The sequence below is a fragment of the Manis pentadactyla genome, chromosome 7 (genome assembly GCF_030020395.1).
Source record: "Manis pentadactyla isolate mManPen7 chromosome 7, mManPen7.hap1, whole genome shotgun sequence".
Lineage (NCBI taxonomy): Eukaryota > Metazoa > Chordata > Mammalia > Pholidota > Manidae > Manis > Manis pentadactyla.
In genome coordinates, this window is record NC_080025.1 from 77,459,698 (window position 1) to 77,476,282 (window position 16,585).

At 36.1% G+C, this 16,585-nt stretch overlaps 1 protein-coding gene across 1 annotated transcript; it reads right to left on the reverse strand.

The window, feature by feature from the left end:
• Positions 1 to 4,629: 4,629 nt before the first annotated feature.
• BET1 (Bet1 golgi vesicular membrane trafficking protein) lies at positions 4,630 to 14,061 on the reverse strand. The gene is made up of 4 exons (XM_036894553.2): positions 13,881 to 14,061; positions 9,729 to 9,853; positions 7,287 to 7,343; positions 4,630 to 5,750 (listed from the first exon to the last, which is right to left on the reverse strand). The coding sequence occupies exons 1-4, from the start codon at positions 13,897 to 13,899 to the stop codon at positions 5,595 to 5,597; spliced, it is 357 nt and encodes a 118-aa protein (XP_036750448.1). The 5' UTR covers positions 13,900 to 14,061; the 3' UTR covers positions 4,630 to 5,594.
• Positions 14,062 to 16,585: the final 2,524 nt, after the last annotated feature.

Here is a 16,585-nt window from a genome sequence, read left to right on the forward strand (position 1 = left end):
AACTGTATTAAAATTATAGTAGCCTTAAATTTGAGTATTAGAATGCTGTTTTATGAAATCATTTTATATTTATAATTTTAAAAAATAAATAAAAATTTGGAAAGTTTGGAGAGAGAATTCTGAACAACTACCCTGAAGTCAGTTTGCTAACGGTGTCCAATAGGTAGATTCAGATACATTACGTGTAAAACAGCAGGTGAATTAAACTTTGCATTAAACAGTGCAGTTTGTCTTAGCCTATCTGCAAAGAATTTCAGAGTAAGAAGCCTGGCTTTGCCACTTACTCTATGTAATTTACTCCAGTTGTGAGTGCAAAAAAAAATGTTTGTGCTTTTCTAGTGTTCTGCTAGAGTTATAAATATACCATATGTTCAGTGTCTACCAAGCCTTTGAAAAAGAAGTCATTTTGTGGCAATTTTGAAGATGAAACAGTGTGTCATCAATAAAAAGAATGTTCTGTATCTCCATCAGTCTCACTTAAAAAGCTTTCTGTGGGAATTCTAGAAACTATTTTATAAAAAGCTTAAATTTAAATTATTTAATCATGAGAAGTAAATGCAAACATAGTAAAGAGAGTTTAAGGGAGCAGACTAGCACATGCCATTCAGAATTTGTCTTTCAAGTAATAACCCAGAAGATAATCCATTAGTTAGTGAAATTTTAACCTAAAAGTATGACTTAATTGGTAAAAAGAAAATATTAAACATCAGTTTTTCTTTGTAAGCATCTAAGAAACTTTGTAGAGTACTTGCTTTACAATGGATAATGTGGTTGTATTTTGCATTATCCTTTAGCTATTAAAGTTATAAGTGATTAAGCTTATATGAATTTTAGAATCCATAGAGTATGTGGCTGATATTTTTGTGTTTCTATCTTTCTGTTCATTTTGAAGAGTAAGGAAAGATTACTGTAGGACCTGGCCTTGGCACTTTGCAAATCTCTTCAGTTTATATGGCAGTCCTTCTGAGGTTCTGAAAAATTCTTCTAAAAAGGCAGAGACAAGATCCAAACTCCTCAGATAAGGTAAAGTTTAAAAGCCACCATGTCTATAAAGAAAGAAAAACTATATATAAAGTATACAGAGCAACCCCTGCACACTGTTAGAACACTTACCTGCAGGGAAAAGTAGGGAGAATAACAATGATCACCTACCTTTTTTTAAATATATGATTCATATTTGAACTATCAGAAGATGGAAGGTCAATAAATGGGGCATGAATTTACCCATACAGATTGAGAACAAACTTGACATACGCAAAATGTAGATGATCTTCCAAGAATCCGTTGCCATTGAAAAAATATTATCCTCCAGTTGATTTACCAATTTAACTTTATGTTGCCTGAGTTTTTTTCTATTAAAATTTAAGTGAAAGGTTTTCAGTTAGGAGACTCACTTCTACATCTCTTAAAAAAATACTTACATCAGTATAACTGTAGCACTAGGCTAGCTTGTACCAGCTCATGAGAGCCGACGGTGCAGGTGTCTTCACAACTCCATATTCAGTGGTGTCACATTGGGTAGCTTGAAATCAAGTGTAGTGGGAATATTCACACCACAGAAGTAAAAAGCTACTACAAATCACACTCCCACCTCACCCTCCCAAGCCCCAGAGATTTGGTTTACAATTATACCACTAAATACAAGCATATAATGAAAGGAAATTAGAGATTTGCTTGGAGTCAAAACCCAACATTCCAGTTAGAGAAAAATTTAAAAAGTAATTTTCTCTTAGATTATAAAAGATTAATGTGTTTCTTTTCAAAACCCACTATGCTTTGTTAAAAAATTATTGAAGGATAATGAAGCTAATTGCAAAGAATGAGTATCTATTGACTATTAAGACACTATGAAACTTCAATAATTAAAATAGTGTGATACAAAAGTAAAGAATTGGATAGAACAAAATAAACATACCAGAAAAAGACCCTATCATATACTGTAACAATATATAAAGGGAGGGAAAAGAAAGTGTTATTTAATATTTACTGTGAGAATAACTAATCGGCACTTAATAAATTAAAAAAGACCATCTGTGCCCCTCACCTCACACCATAATAGTTTCAAAAAAGAGTAAAGTTAAAAATATACAGAAAAAATAAAACTATAGTAAAATGAACATTTATCAACTGTTCATCAAATCTCTACAGGCAATGGAACTTCTAAGTTTACCTTTAAACTTCTGCTTCTACAAAGTTGAAAAGTTTGTTGCTCTCACTCTAGTAACTCAAACAAGCCAGATATACTGAAGAAATCGTAGATTTTTTTAAAAAATCCCACCAGTTTGTTAAGGCTGTAAAGAGAACTGCATTAACTAAATTACAAAAAATTAACCTTTCCTAGAAGACAAGAACTACTTTCATCCTTGGCAGGACAGTAGAGGGGGAGAAAGCAGCCAAACTTTGGTCAGCAGCGTGTGGGCTAGTGTGACAAATCAGAATTCCCAAGTGCCACGACCACAGAACTACAAATACAACTATCATTGGGTACCAGGAACCCACTCTAAGTTCTTTACAAGTGATACCCTTTAATTACGACAACAACTCTAGGAGTTACCTAAATATAATTTTTGTTCCCATTTTACAGATAGTGTAATTGAGGTGGCAAGTTCATAAACCCAAATTCATAATGTGAGTGGCGGAGCCAGGATTTATGCTCAGGCAGTGTGACTTTGTAGCTTCTAGTCTTCAGTCGTACCATTCTGCTTCCCGGTAAATGTTCAGGTAAATGTTCAGTCAAAGTTGATTCATTACTATGGGCTGATGAAGTTATTTACTGACTCAATGAACCCAAATTATCAGTTTTTCCACTTTCTCCACAAGGAAGCAAATTCAATACATATAATTTGAAATTTAAGAGCATTTAGAAGCAGAAGCTTCCCATGGGTGTAGGTGCTCGGGTTTTCTGCTCCAGAATTCTGTTTAAAATGTTGCATATTCATTTTAGATTTAATGACTCTCTGCTCAAGATTTAATTTGCATGCTATTTAAATTTTATTGATAATACGTATAATCCTCCCTTTTCTCATTTTAAAGACCTATGCCTGGTATCTGTAGGGGATGGTACAGGTAAACTATGGTTTCTATCCTTGCAAATGTTTCAGTGCTCTTCCAAGGACCAACTCCCAGTGAAATGAAGTGAGTACACATTTTGCAGAAAAAAATGGACATTTGGGGTTTTTAGAAATTGTTCTCTAAACCTTGGCATTTAAATGTAGAATTTATTGTGTGTAACCCAGCACCCAAAATCTGCAAGTCTTATGTTGTTTGAATGAAACTATAATGTAAATATCTTGCCTGTTCAATTATTACAATGAACTTTCCAGACACCTATAGCAATGAAGTCCTTTTCAGGATTATAAAGCATTAGAACATTTCTATATTTGATGTTTCCTGCCAATTTTTTCTGGGAGTACTTTTTCCTAGGGGTTTGCACAGAGAGGAAGAAACGGGTGCCGACAGACCTAATGGGGAAGGCCAGGTTCTTTTAGAGTTCCCTCCCTGCCTGCCGGGAATCTCAGCCTTAAAGGCAATGATGAGAGGGGGAGATATGAAAAGCTGGCTAGGGACCTGTTTTAGGAAGTTCTTAAAAAGAATTGTACAATGAGAAATACTGGACAGTGCAGCAATGAGAATCACTTTTACAGCCCCCACAAACTTTTTCCTAAAATCCCTACCACCTTATTAACAATCTGATATTTAAATAGTGTCTTAGTATTTAGCAAAGTGAAAAACCTCAATCTTCCAATCCATTCTTCTTTTGCCATCATTAGTTTCCCTAAGGCTTTGATCTCATCTAATTCTATTGTTCTCTTGTTTTCATCTTCCAGTCTTTTTCTTTGGACTTCTGCTCTACCCTTTTTGGAAACTAATTATTGACAATGATTTCTGAGTCTTCCCTGAGCTCTGATGTCATAATTGGCACAGAGTGCAGTTAAATAATTCCTGAAAATTGAATCAATCTCTACTTGTCTGACAGAAATTTCTACGTGGAGGTCACATCATTACCTCAAAGCCTGAAACCAACTTACTGTCTTGCCTTTAAAATAACTCCCTTTTCTGAAATGCTTGTTAATGACAGGGAGAACTAACATTTGAGTGACTGACACTTGTGTCTGACACTTTCCAATATATTATTTCCCTCTCACAACAATCTTATAACATAGGTGATTTAATGAAGAAACAGGCCCCAGAACATTGCAGAAGTGAAGGAATGGAGATTTAAACCCAGGTCATACAACTCCAACCAGCGTCCCAAACATCACACTTCAGGCCTGTCTCTTAAATGCTGAGTTGCTTGGCCCCATCTCACATCTGGTGTTTCCACCTGTCAAGGAGAGAACCAAAGGATGACAACTGCAGCCACACAAGACTGGCCCTGAATTGACAGGTAGTTAGGGGTGAGCAAAAAGGACTGCAAACTTAGTAAAATCAATATAACAGATTTATAACTAAAAATATTAAGAATTAAAGTTTTGAAATTGCACTCATGATTTATTTTGTTTAAAGCAAGCTCTGAAATAATACAAACAATGTTTATTCTTCCTGATTTTGTTTGGAAACTGAGTTTTCAGGAATATGTCAGATTCTAGGTTAATAAGAGAGGCTTGAATAAAGAAGCAACAAAGCCAATTAATTTTTCACTAAAAATTTTATTTTTGGAGCCCATAAATGGGCAAATTCCAAAATAGAAGCAATATAGAGTAGTTAAGAACATTTTAATCTCTTTTTATTCATCAGTCCAACTGTTTTGCTTTCTATAAACAAACATACTGGATTAAAGCAACAGTATTCTTAACCCCAACTTCAAAGCCTGAGTACTTTCGATTATCTATTCCAAGTACATAATAAAGTGGAAGCAATCAATTTTCTTGAACATTTTATTTCCATTTAGAGCTTAGCAATTACTTTAGCTTCACATTATTCTGTCACAAATCATAACCAAAAGGCCTATGTAAGTGGCTGTTATAAGTCAACAGCATACAGAAAATTAATATTAAACAACTATATTGGTACACATCTGTTTGGGGCCTTACCAGAAATATGCCAAAACAATAAGCTTTATTAAAGAATGAGGTCCTTGGACAGAGTGGGTAAGGGGAGTCATATCATCAAAAAATACTAGGAAAATTGTAGGTAAAAAGAAGTCAGCCTACAATTTTAAACAAATACAGGAGGAAATGAGAGTACATCACCAGGGTTGGTTACAGTTAAGGAAAATGCATTTACCGCTCCATCACAGACCTGTTCACTGCCTCAGGAGCTCAGCACCTGGCTCTCCAGGCATTCTCTGTTCTCTATAAACCTACACTGATGGCCACAACCAAATACTATACTGCTACTTGATCTGACAGCAAACAACAGAAGCCAATTGTTGGGGCCAGAGTGACTTCAGGCCTTCTCAATACCCCTGAAAATAGGGGCAAAATGAATCATTAAGAAACAGTATTCACAGATCACTGTATTACCTATTGTGATTTATAAAACAAGTAAAATTCAGTAATATTCAATGGCAAAAGTCATAGTATTTGAACATTAGGAATGTTTTGATGCTGGTTTTTTACTGAAGTGGCACTCCAAACTCACAGTAACTTGCATCACCTCAGTTTAATAATCCAATAAATGACAAAAAAGACAAACAATGAAAACAGCATCATATAGCACAGCAGCTTTGTTTGGCTCCCTCTGGATAAAATCTTCAGTTTTTCCATTGTTTTACCTAGAAATCCAGTTGTAGAATCAAATTGTGTATCCTATGCAGAAAGGAAAAGAAAATATAATCGATTCTAATATTCCACACAGGCACATTTCAGTAACTAAATATAATGTTATACATTTTTAATGACATTTTTAGTGTTTAATCAATTCAGGAGCCTGTTTGTAACTTGAGTAATCAGCTTGATTACTCCATGCAAAACAGAGTAATTCTCTCAATAAATAAAAAGCTCTTTCACTATCCAATAAACATTTCTTTCAGCCCCAGAGTTATGCAAAATCCCAAACTATTTAGGTCTCATTCCAATTATGTGCATTAAAAAAACATGCTAACAATAAAATGAGTAGGTTGTCCCATCATGCAGGCTTTTTCCCACGTTATGTCAGGGCGTTGCTCTCTTAAGGCCAATGGTTAGCTGCTTCCTAGTATAGCAACTGATCCAAAATTTAATATGGTTAGCAGTTAAGTGTGCCTGTATTTTAAAGATCCTTTTATTTAGATAGCTGACCTTGAAGTATGGCACCGTCTATTAAAAGTTAAGAGAATATCATGTAAAAGTGGTAAAATATGATAAAGACTACACATACAGATGGGTTAAAAATTACCATATTTGAACAGCTGGAAAAGTTGTTAAGGTGAGACGACTAGGGATGAATTAGAATATTGCTCTTCCACAGGAATCTCACTTATCCTGAGATGCAAAGGTGTCAGCATTAAAGATGCCTTTGCATATAACTCAAGCTCTATGGAGTTAAGCACTTTACCTAGATCTACAGTTTTCCTCCAGAGTTACGCATCAGAATCACCAGGGATGCTTTTTTCACAATACATACACACAGGTCCTCCCCCTGAAATGCTGAATCAATATATTTAGAGTGAAGAGAACCAGGCACAGATATTTTCAGAAAGTTTCCCAGGTGATTCTAATGCACAGCCTTCATAAGAACATTGCTCTCAATATCATATTCATTTTTGAATAATACAACTTCAAAACCATGGGGAGAAACTAGGGAAGGTTGGGACATGATTAGCATCCAAATAAACTAAATGGGAAGAGGCTTCAACAGGAAAAGATATGTCACTGACCTTGTTTAGACTAGAAATAAAAGGCTATAGGATGTTATTATGTTGAAATCTTACTGATTTGTTCAGCAATGATCCTCGGGAGATCAAACAAAAGAAATAGGCTGAGGTTAAGTGAAAGACATTTGGCTTATTGGATATAAAGTGTTTTTTGATTACTTGGTAGTCTATATCCACTGAGATATCCAAGAACATTCAAGATAGTCTTATGTCCTGAGTCTTTAACAATGTTCCTAGTCACTGGATTAAAGATACATTGGCTTCCACCTCTTTCTCCTTCTCATGTTAGGCAAGATGTTAAAATGTAAAACTTGGGTAAAAAATAAACCTTATAGTTATTCCAAGCCAATTATGGATGGGGACCCAGGATTTAGGATCTCTAGATCTATTTCAAAATGGTTAAAAGTTAAAAAAATATTATTCGTGATTAAAAGACTAAATTTGAGAATATTAGATCAAATTTCTTAAAGTTAAAACTATAGCAGCTTACCATTTCAGCTAATAATTTATTTTGATGTTTAACTTCATGGCCTATTTCAATGGAAAGCTATAAAGAAGAAAGCATATACATTATTACTCATGTGAAGGCATTTAAATATTATAAAGTAAAAATAATAATGCCACATTCTAAGCATTCACATTTGTTTTGCTCAAATAAAACTGTATTTTAGAAATATAAAATATACTCTCTTCTTCTGATACTTTTCACACTGGACTCCATGGAAAATAAATTAAGAATTTGTATTCCTTCCCAACTATAGATATTATCGCCCTGCTCTTCATTTTTATTTTATCTAATATCCTACTCTTATCTTTTAATTTTGGTACACACTTCTCTCTTGTTCTCTTGTCTTTGCATGCTTTTTTCTCCTTTACAACAGCATTTGTCTGTACATTTCCTCCTTTACATTTTAAAAGATGTAAAAAAGTACCCATAGTATCAATTCCAGACTTAATATTTAATATTTTCTTAATGAAATGTGATATTACTTTGAATGTATACCTAAACTGGTTATCTCTTTAATTCCAAAGGTATTTTTCTTTAAAATATGATAGTAAGTTGGGAAATAAACTTTACAAATTAATGTCATCCACATTCTGAAGCTTTGCAGAAAATAAGCTGAGCCCAAAAAATATTGTAAGTGATTATGGCTGCTATCAAACCAAAGCCTATCTAGTACTTTATTATGACAAATTCATCAAAGCCTTCTCTTCCAAGACATTTGAATAACTACAGGCCACTACTGAAAATCTTGGCAAACCATTGCAAATATTGTCCTCAACTTATTTTGTCTGGAAAGCATATGGGGTAATATTAACACAAAGCCATACTAGGATTCCATACATCAGAAATATGAGCTTTTCCCCTAAATTCAACAAGACAGAGAAAATAAGGCAACTATAAATAAAGCCAGATAGCCTAAATCACCTCACTATTTTCCACAACAGTCATTCAAGCCAAGGAAAGAATTTTCCAGGGAGAAAAAAGCTTTTCTAACAAGGAGCCTAACTTACCAATGCTGGAGTTAAGAAAAGTCACTTAATTCTTAATTCCCTCTATGTGTTATATTTTCTAAATTATTAACATTATACAATATTGCTTCGTTCATGGATCAACTCCTTTTGTTTTAATGTGACTTTAAAAACCATACTTGTTTCAGAATGTAACAGTTCCCAGGATGAATACAATTCTATTTTCTAAAGATTAATGAAATACCAATTAAGTGTTAGCAACACGGGCTTCTACTGAATGCTCTCTAAGTGTATAGCACACTCATTGTAATGCAGAATCAATGATATACTCTGTTAAAATTATCTTTTTGTAATTCATTTATTTAATACATACTAACTCAATACCACTGATAAAGAATTTTGCTACATGCTAGGTAGAATATAATAATAAGTGTGATAGAAAAACCTACGTTCTGGTAAGTTTCTTTTACATACAAATAACTCTAGTGCAGATCACTATGCAATAAATGCTATAGAAATGGTACAAATGGTCTTATGTTCATAAGGAAAAAAGTTACTTTTGATGTGGTAATCTGGTAAAGCATAAGGGAGGGAAGGGGTGCAATGAAATGGAGCCTTTCAGGTGGACAGGATTTCAACTCATATAAACAGGGAGAGGGCGCCTAATGCAAAGGGACAGCATGGTCAGTAACAGGGCAGCGGGAAAGAGATAGTGTGCATAGAACACAGAGTGTACTCTACTTTGTCTGGTAGAAAGTATATGTACATTCTGGAAGCATGGGAGGCTAAGGTCTGAAAAGCTGTGGACAATCTCTCAAGGACCTATCTGATCAGGCTCCAGGGTGTGAGCTTTATTTCCTCCAAGAAGGGAAGATACTGAGGACTTCTAAGTAAAGGATCCAATTTGAGAAATACTCTATAAAGATGACTGTGGTGATAGTATGTAGCTCAGACCAGAACATGCAAACATTAGGAACAGAGAGGTTAAGAGGCTTTTCTAATAGTTTACCTAAGAAAAACAGGGGACAGTATTAGAAATAGAAAAGTAGAAAGAGAGAAAAAGTAGAAAGAAAGAAGCATAAGACTTGGTTACTGATGTGAGGTATAAAGGCAGAAACATGAAAGCCCGAGATTTGTAGGGCTGGAGAATAGAAGGAGAAAAAGTCTGAAGAGCTGACTGAGGGTGGAAGATGGACTGCTCGGAGGCATTACTGCAGACAACATGCAGTATTTCAGCTGAGGTTTAAACAAATGAACAAATGTACTGTATGTTTTGACTGGCCACATTTTCCTAACCTTTTACTCAAATCACGTCTCAACTTTGCATTTTGACCTCACTGAACTACACTATCTGGGTACTGGATTCCTTAGGATGATGCCAATAAAAGTGTGTAATTTGTAATTATATATGTAAGTTAATATACAAATTTAAAATTACATAATACTGTTATATACTTACAGATTTTATAGCAGTTACTTTGTTCCTCAGACTTTCAGTAAGTCGTTCATTTTCTTCTTCACAGGCACTATACCCAGCATTAGCGTGGCCATAGTTCCCATAGTTGCCAGGAGGTACGCCCTCACCTGCAAAGATCAGTGTCACAAGTGTTAATTGTAGCAAAAACAAGCCACTTCTGAACCTTGATAGGAAAGATCCATAAAAGACCCCTGGAGGGCGTTGCAGACCACGTATATCTATAACATTCATACTTCAAGTGAAATTTATAAATTAAAACCAAAGTGAGATCAGAACAATTCTTTCTAGTGTCCTCTCTTAAGCACAGAATAATTCAACTCACATACATTGACTGTTTATTGACTGTCCACAAGACAGTAAAATAGGCACTGATATACAAGGATATTTAGGACACCCTCCCTGCTCCATAGAACTACATGTTTCAAAACAGATCTAAAAGTAGTACCATTACCATCTGAAACTACCCACTGAAGATGCTCAGCTATGAAGGGAAATAAGATAATACAGCAGGAAAAAGCTCATGGCAGAGGAAGGGTCCTTTACCAGCATCTCCTCTTCTTAAATAGAAGAGAACTGGAATATCTCATGGAGAATGGGTAGCTGTTAGTGAAGAGGGGGATTTCCTCATTCTTCAACAAATATTTGAGAAACTACCATGTGTCAGACCCATTGTTCTTCTGGTGCTCCTTTTTAGAGCTTATCTTCTAAGGAATAGCACTGAGAATGCAGGAATGCAGTCCCTCACTTGTCTAATATAGTACTTGATATTCATCAGGCAATGAAACAGGTGGAGTGAGACTTGGACATTGAATACATATATAAATGTGTCGGTTTGAGAAAGCAAAGCAGAGTTAAGGGTGTTATTTAACCACATTTGAAAAAAAACATTTGATATCATCAATTTTCTCAGTAAAAGAAGAGAAAAGGCTGTCTTTGAAGAATGATGATCATTTGGAAAAAAACTGTAAAGAGAATGATGGAGGAAGGTGATGAGGTCTGCACAAGCCCAACGGAAATAAGGCAATCCTGGCTGAGGCAATACATCATAGTGGTTTCAGTGCTTTTGGATGTGTGGTCTTTCTGCATAAGTCCTCAGCCTAAGTTAGCCTGTGAGAAGCTGGATGTCAGGACTGATTGAGTGTTGTGGTGTACAGTGCTACAGCTGCAGAAGAACACAGCCCCAAGGGGCTGAGATTGCTCACAAAAGAGTGAAGATATGGGTTGGTGGACTAGCCTGGACAGGGACTGATGTAGTTTCAACATAGGCCCTGAGAACATGGGAGAAAGAAATGATAGAGAACCTAGAGGTCCCTGTAAGCAAATGAAAGGACAGGAAGTAGCAGTCAGCACTGGTAGGGGAAGGATGTTTGAGGTGGGAATAGGAAGCTCTTTCAAGGCACAGCACAAATCTTACTTTCTGTGAAAAGCAAAACTCCCTCCTTTGAATTCTTACAGTCTGACTAATATTATACTCTGGACTGCATTCCAACAATCTTGTTTCACTCACGGCTGTATATCCCCCACAAATGTATACATACACACACACAGTAAGGCACAAACAATAAATACTTTTAAGTGACTCAAATAATGAATAGAATATGAAATCACTGTTCTTCTGAGTGTGCCTGCCTTTGTCAGGAATTAAATCATAAGCTCCTCTGAGGGCAGAGACAGTGTCTCATATTTCTAAATCCCCTGTACCTAATAAGAAGTTCATATCCAACAGACACTTAAACAATCTTTACCACCACAAAACCACAAAATGTTAAGCAAGTGTGTTCCAGAGAAGAGTTGCATTCCCCAATTTTTCCCTCAACTGCTGACATGTTATCCATAAGGTTCTACAAATAAAAGTTAAGAACTCAAGTGACTATGCACAATATTTTCCCCAACTCAACAATTAAAATATCATTAAAAGAATACATACTTCATCAATCAATGTTACTCTGTACACGTTCTACTTTAATATGGACCAAGTTCCTAAAGAAAAGGAAAATGTCTTATTTTATGTGACTAAGGTTCATATATAACATATGCTCAAATAAGTAACTGATTGAATTTAATCACTTGACTTTATCAAGAAATTCATTTCTAAATTAATGTCTATTTGCTTCATTTCGTTTTGTTATTTTGCTTATCTTTATTTTAGAATTCTTCCATATTGTTCCACTTACTAAAAGTGAAATTCTCACTTGATTGTCCAGAAATCTTTCAATGCACATTTCTTCTTTTAAGAGTTAATCTTTCCTCACACCATTACCCACCCATTCACTCAATAACTGAGTCAAGTCATTTGGAGATTCATGGGAAGTATGGCAGCTTCTTCAGATTCATTTTTTATCCCAAGTTTAAAATTATAGGTCAATAACATTGATAAATTTTTTTAAAAGCTTGTCACATGACACCAATGTAAATGTTAGCAATAGACATCTAAATAATCCCTTTCCTCTCAATTATGGGGGTGCTTCCAAAAAATAAATTAAAAAACCCCAAACCCCCTTCTTTCCTATTCTGAGCTAGGGTCCAGGTAGCACTGCCTTAAAAGGTCTTCCGGTGATTCTAACGTAGAGTCAGAGCTGAGAACCACCACATCTCAAGTCCCTTTCCTGCAAGTTGTCATGGCACACTGCTACACAAAGACATTCAAAGGGGCCAAAGGGTCTACTGACGAGATCCAAACTCCTTGTCTTGGCACTCAAAGATCTACACAATGTAGTTCTGGTTCCATGTCTCTTACTTCATTCAAAACAGCTTACTCATAATCCATTAAACACACCATTCATAATTTTAGTTCAAAAAAAATTTTGGGGGAGGTAGTGGTGTTAGCCTTCCAATTGGAATGTACCTCTCCCACCTTTCATTATTCAAGCTCTAGTTCATGTTCTTATGTCTCCATAATGTATGCAGTGCTCTGTCTCTGAAATCCGGGATACATTCACTATCTACAGAACTTCTTTGATATTTGGACATATTGCTATCACCCTGTACCATAATTTATATTCATACATGTTCCTACTTCCCAGATTACACTGGAAACTTTGGGGAGCACAAACAACTGAATACTAGAGCTTATTCAAGTACACAACAAATATTTGTTGTCATTAAAGATGAGAAGAAACATTTTGGCATAAAAAAATAAACTTGGTCAAAATGACTTTCTTCTCTATAATTTACCTGACCAACTTTATGAGCCAAGTATATAAAAACTACATTTTTTAAAAAGCTGTTTCTCATTACTACAATTTATTAATCAATGTAGAAGTCTACAGTTTTTGGCAAATTTAAGTAACTGACTTCTGAAAAAAAATTTTTTTTTTATTTTCATCATATTACAACAACCGAAAAACACCTTTCTCAAATATTTCATATATTTTCTCAGGTATAATGTACACTGATTTAGCAGGGCTTTCTTCCCTTTTTGAAAACTGTCTCTTAATAGAAACCTAAGAACTCTAAAACAGCTCTGTGTTCTAATGGCCCATAGAAAGTCCTTGTGCCTAACATATTCCGTCGCTTGGTGAACCTTTCTAACACAAAAGGTCAAGAACAAATGCCAAGTCACCAAACATTACCACATTCTACCTTCTTAACAGTGGACTAAGACTCGGGTAAGTAATGTTCTGGGTAAAATCGCCTTTGACCCCGATGTTACGTCCATGGCCTTTAACCGTAATGACACATACATTTACTTTTGTAACTCGCTGTTAACAGACTAACATGATTATTTTTAGTGTGAGTCGCACGCAACACTCGCTGCTGAAGAAATTAACATCCAGGTACGGTAGAGAAATAAAGGCGAAGCAGGACTTGGGAAACACCGCAGTTTCCATAATCACGCTCAGCTACTAAACTAAAAACCTCGACTGCTGTCACCTGAACATACCCCACCCGCAGGGCTCCACTACTCGATCTAAACCTACCATTCAAACTTGGGACTGAACCAAATTTAAGGAAATTCCTGAGACCTGGGACAAATGGTGTTTCCACTTGGCACCGCCTCCAAACACCCCTCCATATATCCTGCTTTCTGGCCCAGATTCCAGTGACAAGACCAGAGTGACTTCCTTCCGTGTGATCGCGCCCAGCACTGCCGGTACCAGGACCCCCGAACTTCGAACCTCGCTCGATTCTTACCCAGGCCTGCACGCCTCATCCTGCCAGAGGAGTGGGGAGAAAGGCGGATGGAGGTGTGCGTTGGAAGGGACCTGGGGTCACCCGGACCGCGTCTTCAGTACCAGGGCCCAGCAAAACTCCCAACTTCTTCCCCGGAGCGCCACGACATCAGTAGTCTAAACATCGCGCGGGCTGATGGCGTCACCCAGGAACTTATTGGTGTCCTGCGAGCCGCTGGAATGACGTTCTGGGAAATGTAGTTCGCCCGGCCGCAGAAAGTGTGGCGTGAAGCCGGCCCGGGAGCAGGCGGGGCTTCCGGAAGTGAGACGACGCTGCGGCTGCTCCCGCGCGACGTTTCAAACTGCGTCTGCGCTGCTGGGCTCCTGGCCCCACCCGACGTTGCTGTCGGCTTCCTAGCCCCTGAGTTTAACGCGGAAAATCCGCCCTGATCTTGAGTGGATAGCTGACTGACCTTTCTCATTCTACCACTACCTTTCACCTCCAGAGTCAGTTCAGTGAAAGTCAAAGAAAAGTTTATCCAAATTTCTGATCTCACACTTAAGTAATCTGAGACCCACAGGGAAAGGAAGAGGGACACTGATTTGGGCCGGGTTACTCAGTAGGGAAAACTAGGCACCTTAGAGCAGAACTCCTGCCCGGATCAAAGCAGTCGTCTCCGGAGAGAGGCACTAGTATGTTCCCTGTTACCGGATTTCCAGAAAAAAACATGGTTATTAGTTAAGAGACCAGAGGGCCCCTAAACGCCCTCCCATTTAGACCTTTTAAAGTTACACAAAGGATGCTGAAATACTATTTACACGTGGTTCTATGCCAGTTTAAGGAAGTAAAAGCTTGTTGGCTGGAGTGGGGTGGTACTGGAATCAGGGGTAGTCCTAGAATTTAATTTTATCTCAGGATTATTGTGAGGATTAAATGAAATAATGCTTTTTTAAGACTCTGATACACAGGAGTTGCTCAAAAACCACTAGGTGTTTGCGGTTTTGTGGTTGCTGCTGTGTGATAGTGGACTAATATCCACTCTAGACATGTCACTTAGGGTTTCCTCATAGTTTCCCGTATCAACATTGACTATAGCAGTAGCAGATAAATCTCTGCCTTCAGGTTGTTTTTGTAAAATACACACGAACACAATTTTTAATAAAAGTTATTAACCTGGGAAATAAACTTAATCCAATAGCGTTTTGAGAGGAAAAATAAGTCTTCATGAAAACAAAACAAGCCAACATTCTCTAAAAGCTGTGGAATTAAATGAAGATCTCAACAGGGTCAATTACTGCAAACAAACACGACAGGTTCAATAAGAGAAATGATGGCAAACTCCCCATTTTAATTTATAATCTTAACAGTCCCTTCTTTGTAAAAAAAGCTACATATGCTCTATAATCAAAACCTGTCAGAAAAACCATCTTAAGGAAGTTTTTCTCATATAAACATAATTTTTTAGATCTGTTAGATTTACCAAAACAGATCATTTAAATAACACATGTATTTATCCTCTTATAAACTACTTGCCTTACATGATAGGGAGATAGAAGAATAAAATACAGTTAAAAAGAAATAAAAAAAGTAATGAAGTGTACCAAGAAATAACTCAAGATAGGCAAAGCTGGCTTGTATTGAGTTTATGACCTAAAAATCCAGATAGTTATTTATTGCTACTTCTGGCAGTGTCAAATTAGGATGATCTCATCTGAGAAGATTGTGCATTCAAAACATGAGGTGGGAAAGATGGATTTAATATGTAGAAAAATAATTATTAAAAGTGACCATAGATGACATAAATACTAGAGGGAATTCTTTTCATTTTCATCATTTTTAATTTTCTTTTCCATTTTAAATTAAAATCCCTAACTCTTTTTATTGATCAAAGACAATTAACATTCTTGGAGAAGAATCACATTTAGCACTTTTTCTCCATTACAATAGGATAATTTCATAGAAAACGTCTAATTTGGGGGCAGGGTCTCTAGGAAATGAATGATTAAAAATGAGTTAAAAGTATTCCTTGTAGTAACTACAGAAGCAGGAATATGAGCAGGAAATGTCTGAATCTTGCTATACAAAATTTGAAACTTTCTTTTTCCTCTTTGCTTCCTGCATCTTCCTGATTAAATTATAAATAAATATTAACAAATTTTCTAATTTAAAAGTAAATTCAATATGTCAAGCATCATATTTGAACCATAAAAAAATGCAAACTAAAATCAGATAAATCCTGACTCACAAACAGGCTATGGAGCAAAAGTTAGCGTGTAAGTCAGTTATTCAGCACTTAAAACACATTTCTCCTTCTGGAGACTGAAATAATGATAAGGTTTTCAATCCATCCCAGAAATTGCATTGCTAGTGTGATTCCTGTGTTGGCTGATCAGTCTACATAACCCACAACACAGCTGAAGTACTACATAGTTTTTCAGTGAAAACCAGTAGAAAAAAATAGTTTTGAAAGCCTCATGATAAAATAAAGCAATATCATTAAAGAAGAAACAAATCATTTTGGTTATTCTTGTTTGAAAAAGAATTAGTTTTATTTAAATGTTCTGGAGAATGCAAAGAAAATTTCAAAGGACTTTAAAGAGCCACCATAATTTCCCTTTCCATAATTCAGACATATTACTAGCACTAATGTTATGCTTCTCAGTTATACTTAGTAAAAACAAGGCACACAATTTCAACTGAGAAGTCTTCAGCAGAGCCAGCTGCAT

Excerpts from the sequence above, each read along its gene's own strand:
- BET1 (XM_036894553.2), bottom strand. Across the intron at positions 7,344-9,728 it reads AAGTAACTGCTATAAAATCT|CTTTCCATTGAAATAGGCCA; the intron begins GTAAGTATATAA and ends TCTTCTTTATAG. Across the intron at positions 5,751-7,286 it reads ATAAATTATTAGCTGAAATG|GATACACAATTTGATTCTAC; the intron begins GTAAGCTGCTAT and ends CTTTCTGCATAG.